Here is a 20,748-nt window from a genome sequence, read left to right on the forward strand (position 1 = left end):
AAAAAAAAAAAAAAAAGGAATGGGCAACTCAACTTAATTTAAGGCCTTAATTGAATTCATGTTTCCAGTCAATGTAATGTCATGTAATGAAACTTTTTTGTAATGAAAAATATATCCGGGATATGTCACAGTCTGACCGTGACAACAAGTGTGTGACGGCACAGACAAAGACGTCTTCTGAGGGTTTTGATGATCATCAGACAGGAAAAGGTTGCAGAACCATCTCTAAATCCACAGTCAGACAGTTTGTGAAGAGATTCAAGACGACTTTTAAACTCCAGAGGAGTGGTCGACCAGCAAAGATCACTTCAAAAGCAAGATACATAATAGTGTAAGTGGTCACCCATTTCTGCCTATCTGCGGTTTTCTAAGCGTCACGTGGACAAGCCAGAGACAAGCCAGGAGATTATTGAGAATATATTTTATGGATTTTAAGGATGAGATCAAATAGAATTATCTGGCTTAAATGAGAGGCTCCTATCTGGCAACAAATTAAAAACTGCATTCGAGCGTCAGGAGCTCATCCCATCAGCTGGCGCTGCTAATGTTGTTCTCTCGGCCAGGACGACTTGCCATCATTGAAAGATCAATAAATTCAGAATAATTTCAGTGTGTTCTAAAAGAAAATGTCAGGACGTCTGTCTGTGAGCACCTCACTTACTGTTGCACCTCACATGCAAATCATATGCAAATGACTCTCACACTGAAGTTTTGAGTCATATTCATTTGAAAATTTTAAGTATGTGAATAAATCTTGAATTAACTTTTGTCCAGTAATATAACTGGGTAAAAGTTAAAATGTGTTCTTCATTCACAGCATGTTAATCAGTCAATAGACTAATAAAATAAAAAAATTGTTGCAGTCCTTTTTGTCACAGCTTAAGGTGACAACTTCAAACATTTTTTGTTTTAGTTGTTCCAGACCCAATGTAGTTTGAAATATAAATATATAATAGCTATATTTTTGAAATATTTTCTTGAATCGATTAATGGATTATCAAAAAGCTCAGACTAAGTAAAAATACAACCACAGTGTTTGACCTATCACTTCCATACTCAGTATCACAGCTCTGTGAAAACCCTCTTGATTTGTCTTGTGTGTGTGTGTAACTCATTCCGGTGTGATCAGGTGATAGCTGTGTAACTGTAGACAAACTGTGTACACATTGAGACATAACATGTCCTACTGTCATTGTAATATTATTATAATTAACTCATACAGGCAGAGAAAAAAGCTCACTTGTGTCGTCATCTCTCTTTTGTTCTTTTTTCGTTGGACGTCAGCCAACTTGTCCCCTCACATATATCAGCTTCATCGCCTAAATCAGTTCCCTTCAACAGCTCAAACTGGTCTCGGAGGTTTGATTTGTGATCCTTTGTTTTCTCCCTTTCCTCCCTCCCTTCCTCCGCCTCCAGAACCTGAATCAGAACCCTCGCACTTTGCTGCCCAAGTTCTTCGGCCTTTACTGCGTCCAGTCAGGCGGGAAGAACATCCGCGTGGTCGTGATGAACAACGTGCTGCCCCGAGTGGTTCGCATGCACCTCAAGTACGACCTGAAGGGATCCACCTACAAGAGGCGAGCGTCAAAGAAGGAGAGGGAGAAGGCCAGGCCCACCTTCAAAGACCTGGACTTCATGCAGGACATTCAGGACGGGCTGATGCTGGATCAGGACACTTACAACGCACTGGTGAAGACACTACAGAGGGACTGCCTGGTGAGAAGGATGTCTGGACAGCTGCTTGCTGTGCGCCCAAGTCTACACTCGCTTCTGTTTTACGTTCCAACAGACAAGAGACAGACGTGTCAGGACACAGGGAGGACGAGCTTAGGGGAGATAGTGAATGCAGTTTACTGGCTATGAAGGAGGATGTACACAACACCCTCATAAAGACTCTCCAGAGAGCAAGAAGAGGCCTAAGCAGTAGAGAAGGGACAGATTAGAAGCAGAGGGGAAGTAAGAATGAAACGATGCATAAGCCCACAGGGAAAGAGATAAACATAGAGACATGTTGTAGAAAGCCTTCAGATGAAAATGGAGAGGAGCTGGAAATGCCAGGACGCTTTTGGTATCCCAATCTATAAAAGAGGATCACCGCTGAGAGATTAGATGCAGGGGGGGAAGAAGGTATTTATGAGTGTTTGGCATTTCCAGGATCCCGCTCCATAAATTAGAGCTTTGTTACGAGCTAGAGCTTTAACAAGGTGTCTGGTCTGGTAGCAGGCCTGCTCTCGTCGTCTAAATCACCGCCTCACATTTATACTGCATGTGCGCCCACTGGCTATCCCGTACATTTTTTAATTATAAATGTGTGCATGCTTGTGAATCCTGTCAGTCTTTGCTCTCCGACATTTGTCGTTACGCGCGCTGTGCTCAGGTGCTGGAAAGCTTTAAGATCATGGACTACAGCCTGCTGCTCGGGGTCCACAACATGGACCAAGCGGAGAGGGAGAGGCAGATGGAAGGCTCCCAGGGTGACAGCGACGAGAAGAGGCCTGTGGCTCAGCAGAAGGCCCTGTACTCCACAGCCATGGAGTCTATCCAGGGGGGGGCCGCCTGCGGAGGGTCCATCGACACCGACGACACGTGAGTTTAGCCGCAGACACAGGGGGCCGATCTGCCATCGATTTGCCAAAAACTGGCTGTATTAGTAGCTACATGTGAAGAGGAGCATCAAGTCATCGTAATATAATGTTACGTTACAACTTATTTACCTTATTAACCTTTCATGATAGTCGATCCTCTTTCATGGCTTCATTCTTGCCTTGTCTACTCTAATATGTTTTTATTGTAACGTGACCTTTTAAACATATTTTAAATGCAGACTAGAACAAAAGCAGTGTTTTAGAAATGATCTACGTCCAACACGTATCAAATGGCCGTTCACACAAGGACCGGTGCTCTGAACCTGACCACCATGTTAGGCTCATAATGTCATGTAGGACTTGGGAAAGCTTGAATAGCAGCTTGATGTCTTCACAAAAATCTCCAGGTAGCAACATCAAGAGGCTGAAAAAAGTGAAGCCCGAGAGTCTCGCTCTAATAGAGTCAGTCATTGTGAACGTTAAAATGACCAACTTTACAACAGAAACAAACATGTTTACAACCTGGTACAAGTAAAATTAAAGTGTAAAGTGTAAATTACAGTCGCAGGACCAGACTAAAATGTGTATTTATAATTTTTTTTCTCAAAATTTTTGGTGCTTTTGTTTTTTTTTTCTCTCATTTTACTTTATTTTTAAATCTCCATTTTAGTAGTTTAGTGATTAGTACACATAAAATAGCAGATGTTTTATTTTTTTAAATCAAAACGTATTTCTACACCTGTAGCTTTTGTCAAAATTGAATAACTGAACTGTTTTTTTGTAAATTCAGTTGTTTTTCCCCTTAAATATTTTTAATAATGATAATAAATTAAGCCTACATGCACATGATAGTTTGAACTTACACTAACAACTGTCTGCCTAAGCAAACAGAAGCATACACACACACTTTTCTTACTGGACGGTGTTGCCTTTTAGCGTCTAAATAAAATAAACGATCGGTAAATCGTGGTGTAACTTAAGCCTTTAAAATGAGACTAGAGGAAATTTGAAACGTGATACAAAAGCAGGCTGCTCCACCTTCAAGTAACCCTAAACTTCAGATCTACCCAGAAAATAGTCAGTAGTTTTGTGCGAGTGCGGCGCAGGTGTAAGGAAGTAGTGCGATTGACCTCTCACTTTCTATCTAAGTAACTCTCTGTACAGATTTTAGTTGAAAGAAGCAAGAATTGTTGGTAAAAACGTTGACTTGGAGGAACATAATTATATAAGATTTAATGTCAGAAACAGTTGAGCTGAGTATTTTCATAGTTCAGCCAAACACTGTGTGGTTGTTGGACCGTGGATCATTCGGTCACAGGTGAACATGTAAAATGTCAGAAGGCCTGGATCAAGAACTGAGCTCTGCTCTGTGTTGTGTTTGTTTAACAGGACAGTGAGTTGTCAGAGGCAGAGAGGAATCAGAGCAGGTCATCATCATGTCGTCTCTAATGTTCATATCTGCAGTCATTTCTACCAACAAACACCAGCGCTGGCTTTAAATGTTGACATTCAGCCGGGGTTTTGGACTGACTGCTGTAGTCACAAATGTCATAAACGACTTCCTGCAGCCGCTCACAATAGCATCACCATGCACACGCCATAAGATACTGTTCCTTTCCCTTTCCTTTCCCTTTAGGATGGGTGGTATCCCAGCTGTTAACGGAAAAGGCGAAAGGCTTCTTCTCTACATCGGAATCATCGACATCTTGCAATCCTACAGGTGATGCTCACAGACATTATGTAGCAACAAGTAGTCCCCCCACGTCTTCAGCTGCACTCTGTGTTCCTGCTGTACTTCAGACAGCACATTTAATGTCTTCAGGCTGCACGCATAATGATAGTAAACATGATTCATGTTGGTTTACTGCAGAAAGTAAAACTTCTTTTAAACGTGTCTTTGTTTCTACAGGCTAATCAAGAAACTGGAGCACACGTGGAAGGCTTTGGTTCACGACGGGGTGAGTTTTAAAGCTCTTTACACAACACAGAGCATTCAGATGCAGTTTAAAGAGTTAAACGTGTACCAAGTCTGATGGATAGTCATCATCCTAATCTGTCATTTACTGGCTTTTAATGAGCTTAAGTCAACATGACTTATTTTAATCAATTTTTGCTTTGATGGTGGTTTGGGGAACAGAGAAAAAAAAAACACACTTGTGTTTCAGATATATTTAGACGGTCATTTTTTGTAATTATACACTTGACAGCTGGGACATTCTCCAGCCGACCCTACAGAGGACAGGCGGCTACAGAAAATGGATGAATATATACGAATGGAGAACTGTAGGCCTCCATAAACAAACATGGCCAGAGCCTTGGAGACTGGCAGCTCCTACCAGCCTACACACAGTTTATACTGTGTGCTGCCAGTTTTTTTTTTTTTTTTTTTTTTTTTTTTTTTTCATTTTACTTGAGATCTGGTTGACAGGGCACCTACGCAAGTGTGGAAAGTATGGACTTTGATTTAATAAATTTCCAGGTCTGGAAAAGTATTAAAATGAAAACTAGTGTGTGGAAAAATATTCATGTTTCCAAGACTGTTACTGCTGTTCACTTTCCTGAAACATAAAACTATGAATGTCAAAAAAAAAAAAAAAATGGCTACATGATGGCTATGATGATCATAGATGGATTATTCATGTGCAACTGATTGCCTAGTTTTAATCTTCTGGAAATTATTTGGTGACCTAACAGCATGTACACTCACACCCGTCCAACTGCTTGTTAACACAAATAGTTAATCAGCCAATCACAAAGCTCATATCATCTTAAACTGGTTTCTTGAACACAACAATGAGTTCACTGCACTCCAATGGCCTCCACAGTCATCAGATCTCAATCCAATAGAACCTTTGGGATGTGGTGGAACAGGAGATTCTCATCATAGATGTGCAGCCAGCAAATCTGCTGCAACTGTGTGATGCTATCATGTCAATATGAACCAAAATCTCTTTACAACACGTTGTTGAAAGTATGACACGAAGAATTAAGGCAGTTCTGAAGGCAAAAGGCGTCCAACCTTTTACTAGCAAGGTGTACCTAATGAAGTGGCCAGTGAGTGTATATTCAGATTAATGAGAACGATTAATTCTTTAATGTACTTACATTGTACACAAATATTTACTCAAATGCCATAAATTTGAATTTATTTTACTGTGGAGTCTGGAAAAAGTATGGAAGTTTGAGTGTGTCCCTCACTGACTTATACGAGAGGGATTTACAGCACAAAACAAAAAGACACAACAGAAAGCTTTGCGTCAATATAATGTAATCTTTATCCCGTAAGGATGAATGGATTAGAATTTAGTCCGATAGGATGAGATGATAAAGCAAAATACTTCAACATTAAATTCCCTCTTTACTACATGTATTATAGAGTATGTGGATATGTTTATACTCTGGGATGTTTGGAGTGCTCTGACTCCACCTGCTCTATCATCTCCAGAGCATCTCGTATCTCTCCATCCACTTCTGTTCATCATCAAGTCTGCTCTCGAGATCGAATGAGTCTTTCCCTTTGAGACACACGTAAGATGTGTGGGAGACCAAGCAGCTTCCTGTACGTCAGTGTTTATGACGATAATGGATCCTCCACGCATGTCTCCGTGTTACACAGAGCCGGTGGATGCACCCAGAGGTGTCCACTGATTCTACGGCAAACAGCTAATAACTGAGATGCTGATGCCTCCGCTTCCTCAGTCTCCTCCGTCCCTCACGTCCTCTGTCCCTCCGAACCAAACACCAAGTGTCATCTGTCAGTCTCCTGCCAGTGTTATCTCAGTCTGCTGCAGCATAAATAATGAAGAGCCGTGTCTGTAGCCTGGTCTGACTGTGTTTCTGTGTGAGCCTCGCGTGCATTTGGGTGTGTTGTCGAGTTGCAGTTTGACCCAGAGAAAAGACGCACTGAAACGGGACACTAAAGGGGACTAACAGACGGTTTAATCTACTGTAAGAGCCAGTTTGATCATTTTACTCATGCACCATTTTGCCTCGCTAATCTCTCCGTCTCTGCCCCTCAGGACACTGTCTCGGTCCACCGGCCAGGCTTCTACGCGGACAGGTTCTTCAAGTTCATGAGCAGCACGGTTTTCAAGAAGAGCTCCTGTGAGTTCAGTTCACGTCAAGACACTGCCTTAAATAGTCAGACGGGGCCGCGTGGGAAGAGACGCAAATGTCAGATGTCCAACTTGAGCCTTTTTTACTGCTCAGCGCTGATAGGAAAAACTGTAGCTAAAAGCCTTATTAGGGCAAGCTTAATGCCACGTGGGGAATACTTTAGTTGCTTTTGCTTTTCAGGATTTTCATACCAGACAGAAGAGATTTTAACTCATGATTTATAATGAGGCTTCACAGTTTAAAGCCTGTGATGCATGGAAGCAACCAGCTACGCTTTTGTTGACTCATCCCCTGATAGTCTGCACAGAGAGACGGTACATTCAGGTTCATATCTGTTTGGACACTGACACATTTTTGTGATTTTTAAGTGTCTACCAAAGCATGAGAAAGTTACTTATTATTTTGTAGAAACAATGATGTGAGATTTACTGCTCCTGTCCATGAAACGACATTAGTCAACTGTTTGTAATTAATAGACACATGCCCTCCACTTTGAATATGAATAGCCTCAAATTAAAGAGCGTAAATCCTCTGACTGTTTCTGTGATAAAACCAAAAGCTAAAATATGTTTCAACGTATCTGGATCTGACTGTATGTTTTCATTTGTTGGGATTTTTTGGTCTTGACCCACTTTTTTGATCATTTGCAATTTTTATATTAACATATAACATCAGTACGGGTTTTATTATTTGAAAGCTGGTTAATCTAAATCACGTTCAGCACACCTGTGTTTTCACTGTTTGTTACATCATTGCCGTGCATTGTCCCTCAGCTTTGAAGTCCTCCCCGTCAAAGAAGGGCCGCGTGTCTCTGACGGTGCCCAAATGCGTTGGTCCCGGTGCAGCCTGGTCAGCCAGCCAGCTGCCATCTGAGAGAGACGAGAACATCTACGACCTGAGAGGAGCTCGGAGCTTCCCAACGCTGGAGGACGAGGGTGAATACGTTGTGTGTCCTAGTGCAGAGACATAGACTGAGGCAGTTCAGGTCTGATGAACAAGGGAGGATGGAAGGAGGTTAAAGCCTCATATTGTAAAGAATAACACAGCTACTGCCAGTCATTGCCAGCTACAACTACAGACATGGTAAACAAAAGGCTACACAAGCAGTATATGAGAACAAGTGGAATAAGTGCCAACGAAGATACAAAAAAGAAAACTGATCTCTCTCTAAGGTAACCTCTGTTCGTATGTCCGTCTCCCAGGGCGACCCGATCTTCTTCCATGTACTCCTCCTTCGTTTGAGGAGGCCACCACAGCCTCCATTGCCACGACTCTCTCCTCAACCACCTCTCTGTCCATCCCTGAGAGATCTCCCTCCGACACATCCGAGCACCCCCGCTACAGGTACCCACACGAGCATAAGTGCACGGATCAGCCGCAACCTCAAAAAAAAAAAAAACACTGACGATCGGTTTATTTCTCCACAATACAATGTTCTGCTGGGAATCCTTTGGTCCTGGCATTCATGTGGATGTTACTCAGACACGTAACACCCACTCCATAGCAACGACACTCTCCCATAGCAGCACCCATCCCCAGCAGGATTATAATGCATCTTACCACGCCACAAAAACTGCCTAGTAACAGTCCATAAACTATGAGAAATAAACCAAGGTATTGACCCGGCTTATAAACTCCATACATCCCAAACTGATCAAGTATCTGTTGCACGCTCTGAACCAACCCAAGTCAAAGAGGCCCCTTCCCCTCAACACATATGACCCACTAAAGGTCCCTCTACCAACATCTTGTTGCCACAGGACACCATCAGAAGGTTGGTGTGTTTTTGGGGGTGCAGGAGAGACCCACACAATATTAAGCAAGTGGTTTTAATGTTGCGGCTGATGCATTAAATGACTGCATTCTGGTGCATTTTAACAACATAACATTTATTTGAGATGTAAATCACCATTAAATCCATCTATTCGGTCCCATTCTTGAGCACTTATGGGACACAATTGTCAGTAATTAATGGTTAAATTATTGTTCAACATACTGACAATCTAATAAATTAAATGTGTCTGTCATTTTTCAGTGTGTACTTTATTCTTATAAGTTCAGTTTTGTGTCACAACATCAGCTTTGCGTGGTCATTTCTGAAGTCACTAATGTAAACATTCAAGGACCTGCACAGAGTCTGTTAGCTGCTGCAGTCCTCATGCACACTTTCTACTGACAGTGTTTCCTCTGTCTCCAGGAGGCACACCCAGTCTCTCAGCCATGACGGAAGGTGAGCCTGGAACACGGTTCTACACATTTCTGACACATTTATGTTCTCACAGCAGTAAACATCTCTGGGTGTGGTGGGCGGGTAGCAGAGAACATGTGAAGTCATCCTGTTTATAAGTAGACCCATTCTTCCTGTTTGTGTGTGTTTTGATGTTTCATTTCCTCTCCGCACGCTGTTTCACATGTGGTTGTTTGCATGCAGGACCCAGGAGGAGCTGCGTGTGCGCGAGGAGGACCAGCAGACCATCACAGTGGAGGTGGAGCTGAAGAGACACGACAGTGAGCCCACCATCTCTGTCCCGCAGCCTTTACCTGAAGCCAGGTACGCCTCAACACTGTGACGCCAATAACTTACCAATAGTTACTGTCAGTGGATCAGCTGTAGGAAATGGTGCCCCGTTACATCGTTACAGACACAATTTATCTCTTTGTGAGGGAGTGTGGACCACAACTATGTTAACGATGTTGAAAGCGAGGCATGATTTGACTGAACACACATTCCCACGTCACACTGGTCAAATCGGCTCTGCCCCTTCTGCCTTATAAGTGTATCAAATCCACACATTCACAACCAAGACGGTTTAAAAGAAAGGAATACTTCACCGAACTGTTTAAGTTTGTCTGAATATTTTGAGTTTTTGTTAATGATGTCGTCCTCAGACACACAAAGAGACACCTTCATGGTTGTTTCCATTGGTAATAAGGCTACACAGGCATGTTAAGAGACATCATTTTTTTATATGAACTATATTATCTATATCGTCTTTGGGCAGAGAAGTTGTTTCTCTTTTGCGTTGCTTCCTGTTTTAGTATTGCATCTTGAATAAAACATTGTTCACTGAACTGTAAATTGATCCGTACGAGCTACAGTACCTGAAGCTACAATTATTTGGCAACATACTGTCAAACACAGATAAAATGTAATTTAAAATGTTTCAGTTACTTCATAACCCTCTGCCTCGAGGGTTATTATTCGTACTGAGACGTCAAAGCTTGAAAAGTCACACATCTGATCCATGTATCTGTGATACGGCTCTTTGTCTTCCTGCACGTTTCCGTATTTGGCTCGACCTCGCTCAGTTATCTGGAAGTTCAATGTCTGTCAACGCACACCATTCAGACTATAAATAATAACAAAAACACGCACACACACCACCCTGTGTCCTTTTCAGTGTAAACAGGGACAAAAAAAGAGGAAGTTCTTTTATAACTGTGACCCTGATGCAGTATGGCTAAGAGCTGCTGTGTGACCCCGATCATCTACAGCATCTGACACCTCTATAAATAACCTGCCACCGGCGCCTCATCTGGACTCACCTAGATGTTAGATCAGCACACCTCTGGCACACGCAGTCTCCGACACGGCACAAACAATGGAAGCGGCTTAGCCCATTTGTTTATTGGGCTCCTGTTATGGACAAATAAGTGCTGCGGGGGCTGAGTGGAGCCGGTGTCTGCAGCAATCAGGCTGTGAGAGAGTGCGCACATGCATGTAAATTTATGTCATGAGGTGCGTTTTGTTTTTCGTGAGGCAGACAATGGGCCAAAGAGGCTCTGACATGGGAGGAACCAGACAGTAGAAGTGGGGCAGTGGGCCAGGAAGCCTGAGGCTGCTCCAATTAAGCTGAGATGACCTGACACTTTGCATGTTTTAACCTGGTTTTTAATAACCATTTTTGAATGTGCATTTTAATTTTATTTGAACGTTTAACTGAATTTACAGCGGTGACACTGTTTGGACTGAGAAAAGTAAAATCTACTGCGGTAAACTGTGGTCAGACCCCTGCAGGCCTGATCCGAACGGAGGAGAGGGGCTCGCATTTATGTTGGGTTAGGTCAGTGAGGATCAGGGTGTGGTTGCCGCGGGAAACCAACTGAATAATCGGGTTTGATGCCAAGAAGGCAGCGGCTAGACATATGGCCTGTGGGTGTGGGAGGAGATGGCAGGGAGGAAGGAGGAAGGAGGGGGTGACAGGCAACTGCATTGACCATCTGACTGACCCGGCTCCTCTGAGCTGCCTCTAACCCACCTGCAGTTGCGCGAACTGGCCGGACGAGAGTGACAAGTACAGAAAAGGGACTGGGGCGAGTGTTTGGAAGAAGATAAGTAGGAAAAGGGATGTGTGAAATAGAGTGGGAGGCAAAGATAAAAAACATCAGGCGTGTGAAAAAGAAGTGAGCTAAAACAGAACGGGGGGGAAAGGGTTCAGCGTCGTAAAAGAGTGTCTTTCTGCGTGGCAACCGCCATCCCGTCATCTCATTCATTCAGCCAATCACTTCTGTCTCCGAGACGTCAAGTCTGCTTCTTTTGCTTTGGTGGCCAACTGTCGGGCTTTTCCTCTGGTGGAGCTAAGCTCAAACGCAGAAGCTGAGAAATCCGCGTGGATGCGACTAAATCCGTCCTAATAGTTGATGATCTGGCCAGAAACAATAAAGGATTGTGGCAGCACGCAGCCAGCTGGCAAGTCTTAGAGCTTAAGCAGCTAAAGCACAAACGCCCACACACACACAGCTGCTGAGTTTCAGTCAGGGCCAGTTTTCCCTTGGTCCCGCGTCTCTGCACTGCTGCAGGGAAGTGGCTCATGGCAAGTGACCAAATGAATGGATCTTCTTTTGCCCTTAAACTGCATGGACATAGATGGAGGGATGTGTGATGTGAACTGGACTTAGAGTCCCCTCACATCCTCTATTAAGGTACTTTTAAAACCTTAATTCCCCCGAAAGGTCATTCTTCTTCTGAGTCAGTCTCAGTCCTGGCTGAGACACACACAGCACTTTAATAGCACTAATGTGAACTCAAATATTCTAAAAAATCTCCTTTTCCACAGTGATGTTCAGGAAGTAGCCGTTGTAGAAGCAGCAGCAGCAGCAGCACCACCGCCATCCGGCTCTTCGTCAGCACCCGAAGTGGCCGCCGCCTCCTCCTCCTCCTCCTGTTGCGCCCCAGCTGCTCCCTCCTCACCCGGGCCAGGCGACGAAGCCCCGTCCAGCCCCAAGGTGGTGGTGGAGGCGGACAGAGCCAGCCAGGTGTCCGGCTCAGGGTGCACCAGTCAGGCTTCAGTCGACGATGACGATGACGTGCCAATCACAGATATCTACTTTGTAAGTAAAACACGCTTACTCAAAACAGCAGCTTCATCACCTCTGTTTTTCAGATTGAGTTTTTCTTTAATTAGCCATCACATCGCCACGTATGTTTTATCAGGGTCAGTGTATTTATGGTTGTTGAGTCAGTAGTCTGAGCTGTGTGATGCTGTCCTCCAGAGGCGCTGACGCGTGGACCGCACAAAGGGAGCAGAGGCTCAGGCTGGTACGCGAACACGAAACTATTGTTTTAAGTGTGCAGTGTGATCAGCTACAGGAGATGCTTTTTGAAACATTTTGTGGGAATTGCTTGTTCACTTTTTTGCTGAGAGGCAAGTTAGAAGATCGTCTGGCGTTTATGCCGAGCCCAGCGTGTTGGTAGCTTCGCATTTACCACACGGGTGTGAGAGTGGGATCAATCTTCTCATCTGCCTCTTAGAACAAAAGCATACATCCCAAAATGTTGAAGCATGTCTTTAAACATGGCGTGCTGCGGTGTGCAGTCTGGTTTGGAGTGTTTTAATAGCATGCGCTCATTGCTGTCTTAAGTGATCTTCAACAAGGCTTCAGACACACACAGTGGATTTTCTATGAATAAGAACTGGTGATTTAGCTGCTGGATACCATGGGATGGTTTTGCGTTTGCAGGTCTAAATGTTCCCTAACACACACACACACACACACACACACACACACACACCCTTATAAATATATGTATAAGTGTCAGGTGGAGGATGGGGAGCAGAGCCAGTGATCACAGTTACAGATAGAAACGTTCCCACCTGGCTGCTCTCCTGCTGGGTGTCTCCTGTCAGGAATCAAACACCCTCTAATGTGGCATGAGAAATCCTAAAGACCAACAGGTTAGTCAGTGAGCTCCTTCAGTTATTTAACAGTGCTCTCATTTAACCAGCTGACGCCCAGTTCTTGTGCTTCGAAAGGAGCACGTGCTCCCTCTGAGCTCTGACCAGGGGGGTTTTTCACCACTGCACGAGGCAAAGCAACGTATCCTGAAGTGTTAATATTAGGGAGTGGACTTTGCTTCATCAGCCTTTAAGATCCAAGCTAACTTTTCTTAACTTCTTGAAATGAAACTGGACTGGATCTCTGCTACATCACTCATACTGCAGCTCGTCCTCTCGTCATTTATGTTCCCTGACAGTTATCTCCATCATCACCGTCACTCCTTCCCTCTTTCCTCCCACACAAATCAGGATTCTGCATGATCGCACAACCTGCTTTCTCCACGAGTAAACCCCGTAGGAGCCGCTCCAGACTATTCACACATGAAAAGCGGGAACCGTATTACTGGCTTCACGTGACACACACTGGGTTTCAGGTACAAATACATGTGCATAGTTCAAGTTACTGCTGCATGCACTATGAGTAACTTCTATCATGACTGCAGGAAGATACGAGCACCAAGAGCAATTTACACCAGTTCTGCTGTTAGCTGACTAAAGGCTAAAGTCCAGTGTAGTTTTATTACACACACACACATAAAACACTGTTAAAGGAGACACTGGAGACACAGCTGGAGTTTTTGCAAAATGAACACAAGTTAGATCTCAGTCCTCTTCATTTCTTTTTTTTAAATTTATTGACATGTACATCTTCCTCGAACACATTAACATCATACACGCACTCGCACTTCTGCTGATATTTACACGTAGCAAACTAGCGTCTCCTCATTTAGCCTATTTCAAGGAGACATCCACTCGGTGTTAACTTACCATTTGATATTAATTCAGTTGCACTACAATAAATATATCTGTAGGTGGATCTCTGAGGCTGAAGTGACTGATCGACACAGAGGGAGTTTCACTTCACAGGTTTCCAACAGCCTCCTACGCGTCTGTACCCCATGTCCGATTGCTTTTTGTTAGTTTTTTCTCTCCTCATCCTCACTTCCGTCTCCCTCCCTAACACTCAAATCATGTCCACCATCCCGTTTTCAGTCTGGACCTGCATTTTCTTTTTCTTTCTTTACTATTTCCACACTCTCCACCCTCTGTCTCTACATTTCCTCGGCCCTGTGATTGTCGTCATGAGTCACAGTGAAAGTGGTGAGACTGTGGTGCTGAGTGGAAGTAGGAATAAAAACAGAACGGCTGCCAAACATGTGAATCTGCCCGTCGCCACTGACTCACCCAGTGTGTGTGTCTGCTGGAGTCGCACACATCCAGAACAGTCTTTTCCATCGTCACCTCAGCACGCGTCCTGTTTTTACCTTTTTTTTTCCCCCTTTCTCCCTCATCCGTCTGTGCCTTGTTTCAACTATTTCATTTCTGTCTCTGCCTGTGTCACCTACCTGTGCGGTTGTCAGTTTCCCGATGGGAGGACCTGGGTGGTCTCTCCCTTCCGACAGAGGAGAGGATGCCAGTCCGGTTGGCCAGTAAGTGAGCAGTGTGTTAGACTGGTGGTAGACTAGATTATTCCCGCATACGTTGGTGTTTATAAAACACGATCAGTGTCGAGAGGAAGCAAGATTTTTCTGGAGTGTGCCACGGGAGCCGCAGTCTGTCATAAATTGTGTGATTTATCCACAGCCGGTGTTGAAAGTAAAATACAAAGCCTGCTCTCCCTGTAGAGAAGCGCGAGAGGCGGGTAAACAAAAGACGGGACGCTTCCTGTTTGACAGACTGTCTTTCTTTCTCCTTCATCTTCTGCTGAGTCTCCATTTGTTTCCTCACTCACTGACAACTTGCCTCATCCCTCTTTGAACCTAAAGTATGAGAGTAGTGTTTCACTAGCCTTTATTAGCCATTATCAGCGCACTGTGTTGCAGCTGCTCCCATTTCTCAAAGGGATGGTACCTACCTACCTACCTACCTACCTACCCTTAAAAGACTGTAGCACTGGCTTTTTAGAGATGACGCTGAGTTCAAACGCTGCAAATACACAAACGCACAAATGAAAATATCCTGTTCCCTTGCCTTGCATTGACCGAGGATGCTTTCTGTGTGTGGCTGTCTTAGCATCCTGGCTTTTTTCTCATCCCCATCTCCTCCCTCCCGCTCCTCATGCTTCCTGCTTGGCTGACGCAGCAGCTCATCCCTTGATCTGTACATTGGCACTTTGTTCTAATGTTACAAAAAGAGATACGAATCAGAAACACACCAGTAAGACCCACTGTAACATTGACATCACTCCTCTTTGAGAACTTAACCGCAACATGTTCAACTCTTCCAGGATCAGCACTTTAATCCTGTTTGTCAGATTCACACTTTCCGATGTGTCTCAAAAACATTTCCTCCTTTATGCATCCCTAATTTTCATTTCCTGTCTTGTCTTTTCTCCTGTGCTCTCCTGTGTCTTTCTCTCCTGCCTGCCCCTGCCGCTTGTCTCTGTGCCTCTGGCCTTTCCTCTGTCCCTCTGGCCCCCTCTGCTGTGGTGGGTGTGTAAAAACAGCCTCCAGAGGACAGGACCTGGGTGTACTCTCCGCTACACTATGGCTCAGAGTCTAAGGCCCTGCCAGATGGGGATTGGGAAAGAGAGACAGTAAGTGAGACTAAAACTGTAAAGTACAGGAAACTCGGTTCCGGACCGCGTTACGGTGAAAGGGTGAATTTGAACGTTTCGCTCTGGAAGAAGCTTCCACAGTAAACGCAGAGGCAGCTTCTCAAGTCCCAGAGTGCATTGCTATTACCAGAGTAGATTAAATCTGAGCCCGGAAACCCACCACCCACATTACTGCATTCATTTTTCATTGATAATTGGGTGGAAATGGTCACTGGCTCTCTGAGTGATCATTTAGTCCACGACCAGCCATCTCGTGTCCCTCCAACAACAAGCTGCTCAGATCCATCAGCCGCGTGAAGCCACTCATGCATCACTCCCATGGCTCACGCTGTTAAAGGCATGTGAACTAACATCACCACAAGTCTATTTATTTCAAGCAGTTTAATTGTTGGAGTTTACATTAAGAGTGAAGAGGGGGGGTGAAGATTTAGACTTAGGTAAAGTTATTATTTTACATGGAGGTCGTGTGCTCAGTGTAGCAGCATCTGTTCAAACTGTCAGGTTCTGAGAAAGTGTTGATCTTGACATCTTAGACTTAAAAACCAACAAGCTTAAGACAATGATAATATCATCATCTTCGTAAAATAATGCCCTATGTCTATTTTCTATTTTTAATAATATATATTCAGTATTTGGTTGAGTTTTTTGTGTTTTCTGAAAAACCTGAAAAAAATGACTTGGGCCATTATTTGAAGAGGGTGTCGATGTAGAAAAAAAAAAAGAAAAAGAAAGAAGTAACAATGAAAGATGTAATTCAAAAGTGTGTTGATCTTTGTTTTGTTTTTTCAGTTTGTGTAAAAACCATTAAGGTACTCAAGTGTGTTTCCTGTGTTTAAGCTCACTATGCTTCTTTTCTGTCTCCTTCTCATTTTGTAAATGCTCTTTGATTTGCTGGCTTAATGTTTCACTTTATTAGCAAGTAGTGCACACAGACAAACACGTTTAATTCCCAGGGGGAATAATTAATAATGTATTATATTCTGAGTACTTTACCTCAGTCTGTCTTTCTCCCACAGTAAGTCCTGTTCTCTGGCAGAGAGGAGTGAACGTCTCAGTGGAGAGGACTCATCCGTCTGAAGTCCAGACCTCAGTGGTAGCAGCGCCATCTCTGTCTGAACCTGGATTTAAAACAACACACTGAGAGGAAAAAGTGACTTGAGTACTAAAGGGGGAGAAAATCCACACAGTGAGGCCATCACTGATTTTCCAACCATCCCTGCCTTTCACCCTTGACTAATGAAATTTATTATATCGATTTAATAGTTATGTGTGTGTGTGACAGTGCATATGAGGCTGTGGTCTTATATGTTTGACATACTTGGGTGACCGTCATAACTCAGTGTTGTTCTGTGTGACACGGGCAGAGCCCTCCAGCAGACTTTAAGTTGTCTTTCCCACTCCGTCAGCAGAACATACGGCCGTGAAGAGAAAGGAGTCGCTGGTTGTGGAAGCTCCGCCATATTCATTTTATTTACACCAGGTCTTTCCTCATGAAACACTTAGAGCTAAAGCAGATTTGTTACATTGTGTTTACATTTATGCATTTTGCTGAATAGTGTGAAGCTGTCGGTAGGAGAGGGGATGTTGACTGCTCCATTTCAAGTCAAAATGCTGCGTCGTACGTGTAACATGCAGACTGCAAAAAGCATTTTCAAGTCTGATTGGATGTTTCTTACCAGAATGCACCTCGGGAGTTAACTTGGCTCGACTTTATCAATGAACGCAGCTGTTCAGCTTTAGTCATCCATCCTGGCCACGTTGTAATGCTGTGAACTGGTTTAACTCGTTTCCAAAACCAGTGGCACACGTGAACAGGTTCAGCCAATCAGGATAAAGTTGCCAACATTAATTAACTGGCTTTATACCGTACACCATATTCACATGTTAGGGGCCTTCACTGACATGTAATATGCTTTATAACATGTACTGTATGCTACCTCCCATACAGTGTAGTAGGCAGTGTGTGAAATTTATTGTTGTCTTCTACATAGTCACAAGATCAACCTGGAAACCATTATCTGGCAGCTGATAACAGTTTTTTTTTTTTTTTTTTTACATAGAAATCTGTCAAGGTCTGTTACACATTATCTCATGTAAATGTCTCATACTGAAAGAATATACAGTTTTTTAGACCCAAACCATCGTCTGTATTCACATTTACACTCACTTGTGTCCATGTGCAACACAAATCTTTTGACTTTTTGCGTACCCTCCAGTAAACAGCGGTGCAGTCACCACATTTAAAATTGGCGTGCAGTCTGCCAATAAACATGATGAAGAAGAAGAATGACTGTGATCCTACTGCCATACAGGTATCTTTGACATCTGAACAAGTTTTCTGTAGATCACTTGCTACTGTTGGTCAGAATCAGTATCCTAGTAGTAGGTAGTATTTTGAAAGCAGCCTGTTTGAGGACCCTGCCTGTGCTCACAGAACAAGAGTTAGAGTGAACACGATCATTGATCCCAACAAACGTCTCTGTCATCCTCACATTTCTATCAGTGAAAATATGCAGTTAAGTTTTTTTTTTTTTTTGCTTTAGGGAATATTTACAAGGGTTGAATTTGCTGCAAACTATTATTTATTTGTATTTCCTTGTCATATTCAATGTCACTGGTACTTTTTTCCCACTCTGAATTCTTTTTTTTTTCTTTTTTTTTTCTAAATGCATCCAAAGAACTTTCAGTTGTGATTATTTCTTCACTGTTTCATCTGTTCAGTAGTATTTAAATTCTGCAGGTCCATCAAACATGAAGTGTTAGATGAGTAAATTCAGTGTTACTACGTTCTTCACTACACCCCGTCGCGTTGAAACAACCGAAGCTCAGGCCTTCCAGACAGAAGGCACCACTTACAACACTAAGGCAGCAGACATTGTCTTTATAGTAATATTCGCATCAATGCAATGTCTTCCAGTGTCGCCCTACTTTTGGACAGATGCTCTAAACTGATTAGAATTTATTTAATTTTTCAGGTGGAAAAATAATCCTCATATCAGTAAGACTTTCTACATCTGGTCACTCTCACCTCCTCGCAGTAAGAAATCCAGTCAGCAGACATTTGAAATGTTTGTGGACGTAGAGCATCAGTTGTAGTATTTGCATTCGATATCGTACCTGTTATATGTATATTTGAATGAACACAGCACGTCGCCGTGCCGACTCGCAGAGACGCAACAGTTTGTGAATGAGCTGAATGTCGTTTGCACTTGATAAGAGGACCTGCAGATGAAACTCGTGATAGAGGCCAAATAAACAAACATCACATAATCCAGAGGGCATATTTTTCAGCCTATAGGTAGATGTTTCTGCTCACACATGCTGATATTTAGACAGAATTTATTTTAGGATTGTGTGCGTGTGTATGTGTGTGTGTGTGTGCGTGCGTATGTTGGTGAAGTCAATCACAGTCATAGTAGGGTTAGTGTTTACTGTAGTCTCTGTGGCTGACACCGTAGGACTTGCAACTTAAGACTTCAACAGATTTTTGTTAAACCTCCTCTCTTTCAGTTGGTCGGTACGTTTCTGTGTGCGTTTGTGTAAAAGAGGAAGCATCGGTGTCGGACACGGTAAAGTAGAAATGGGTTTGTTCTCATGACGTGCAGTTGCCAGTCGTAATCAGTTTGCTGTCGTTCACCAGATGAAGACCATAGCAGCAATATTTTGTACAGTCTAGCTTTTGAGTTCATTTTAATTGCCTTATTGAGAAATTTTACATGTAGGTCTGTTGTTTATATCTATTTTTTTTTTTCACTTGTGCTGTTGTATTTATTTTTCTTTCTCATAGTTGTGCTCCTAAGAATGTGTACATAAAACTATAAATACATATATAAAGATATACAAATATATTTTCCATTTGAATCTGAGAATATTATTTTTATTTGGTTTTATTTTTGCTGCTGGGCAAGAAATGATTGCAATCCACATGATTTACTGTACCATATTCTTCAGTGTGTTTATGGAGATGCAGCTGCTGTATATTTATGGTCTGTAAACCACAGCTGTTTCTTTGTACGATATCCAAAACCGAAAGATTTGTGGGTTTTACTGTTCATGCAAATCAATAGGGATTCTTCCAACTGTTCAGCTGTGTTGTGTATGTGTTTTCAAATCGCTGTGTGCCCTCGTCCAATAGGGAGAGTCCTCTACAGAGACATAGCATGACTTCAAAAATGAATATGCATATCAAAAATGTGTATTTATGTATATCTGTGTATATTCATCTATTTATACGTGAGGATAAATAGATGGCTGTGTGTGCGTGTGTTTGGACTCAATCAGAATGAATACAAAATAAAAGCAGTTCTATGAATTGTTGTCCATGGAGGTGATGTCATCTAATTTTTATTTATTAGTTCATTGTTGGCTGAATCAGCTTCTCTGAAACTGAAATTAGTAATAGATAAATTGTACAAATCAGCTATATTAACTAATTATATATAGATGATATATACTTCCTGTTTTTACCCCATCCATTTGTACACCCAGGGGTCGGTAACACGCGGCGTGCGGCTCTTTCGTTCCTCTGCTGCGGCTCTCCGTGGCGAGCGTTGCGGAGCAAGGAGGCTGAACAAAAGTTTTTCACTTTTTCACGCTAACTGCCTCAGAAAAGCACAACTGTTCAGTCAGTAGTTAAAAAAAAAAAAAAAAGGTTACACAACAACTGAATGACATTGATTGCCACACCACTCACACTCATGGTCATAACCATTGACTGTATATACTAGGCCATAACATCAAAAAAAAACGCTTAAGTGTTTTAATAGTGCATTGCAGCGCATATACGCCTTGCTATCGAGTATTTAATTCAAATGTGATGTATTTTAGTTCGTTAGTTTTTTAAATATAATTCTAGATTTGAATTCATGGTGATCTTGTAACATTAAAATGAAATGTGTCGGTATTTACTGTATTGCTTGTTGTTTATGCTACATTGAGGCAATATTCCATTTCAATATTTAATGTATTTACTGTATTTATTGCAAAGGGGCCGGGTACGCCTTTCCACTTGACCACTCTATGACAGATGTGTTGCAAAAGTGCACTTCCGGGATGACTACATTTTCGTGCTAAACTGAGGCTATGTTGTACAACTTGTACTGACACAATTTTCCATTTCAATATTTAATGTATTTACTGTATTTATTGCACGGGCGACACAGTGGCATTGTGGCTAGCACTAATGGCGCCCAGCGAAAGGGGCCGGGTACGC

At 42.8% G+C, this 20,748-nt stretch overlaps 1 protein-coding gene across 3 annotated transcripts in view; it reads left to right on the plus strand.

The window, feature by feature from the left end:
- The window catches only part of pip5k1ca (phosphatidylinositol-4-phosphate 5-kinase, type I, gamma a), a 43,699-nt gene extending 23,837 nt beyond the window's left edge, over positions 1-19,862 (plus strand). Inside the window, exons 7-18 of one of the 3 annotated variants that reach the window (XM_047587240.1) lie at positions 1,417-1,716; positions 2,378-2,586; positions 4,222-4,305; positions 4,495-4,543; positions 6,605-6,689; positions 7,475-7,636; positions 7,904-8,045; positions 8,899-8,931; positions 9,133-9,252; positions 11,759-12,032; positions 15,426-15,515; positions 16,553-19,862. In XM_047587240.1, coding sequence (XP_047443196.1) covers positions 1,417-1,716; positions 2,378-2,586; positions 4,222-4,305; positions 4,495-4,543; positions 6,605-6,689; positions 7,475-7,636; positions 7,904-8,045; positions 8,899-8,931; positions 9,133-9,252; positions 11,759-12,032; positions 15,426-15,515; positions 16,553-16,555 — 1,551 coding nt within the window. In that variant the 3' untranslated portion in view covers positions 16,556-19,862. Of the gene's footprint in view, positions 1-1,416; positions 1,717-2,377; positions 2,587-4,221; positions 4,306-4,494; positions 4,544-6,604; positions 6,690-7,474; positions 7,637-7,903; positions 8,046-8,898; positions 8,932-9,132; positions 9,253-11,758; positions 12,033-12,194; positions 15,398-15,425; positions 15,516-16,552 lie in introns of those variants that run through there. The other 2 variants (XM_047587241.1, XM_047587242.1) reach the window with 2 other exon arrangements.
- The last annotated feature ends 886 nt before the right edge of the window (positions 19,863-20,748 follow it).

The sequence above is a fragment of the Mugil cephalus genome, chromosome 6 (assembly GCF_022458985.1).
Source record: "Mugil cephalus isolate CIBA_MC_2020 chromosome 6, CIBA_Mcephalus_1.1, whole genome shotgun sequence".
Taxonomy (NCBI): Eukaryota; Metazoa; Chordata; class Actinopteri; order Mugiliformes; family Mugilidae; genus Mugil; species Mugil cephalus.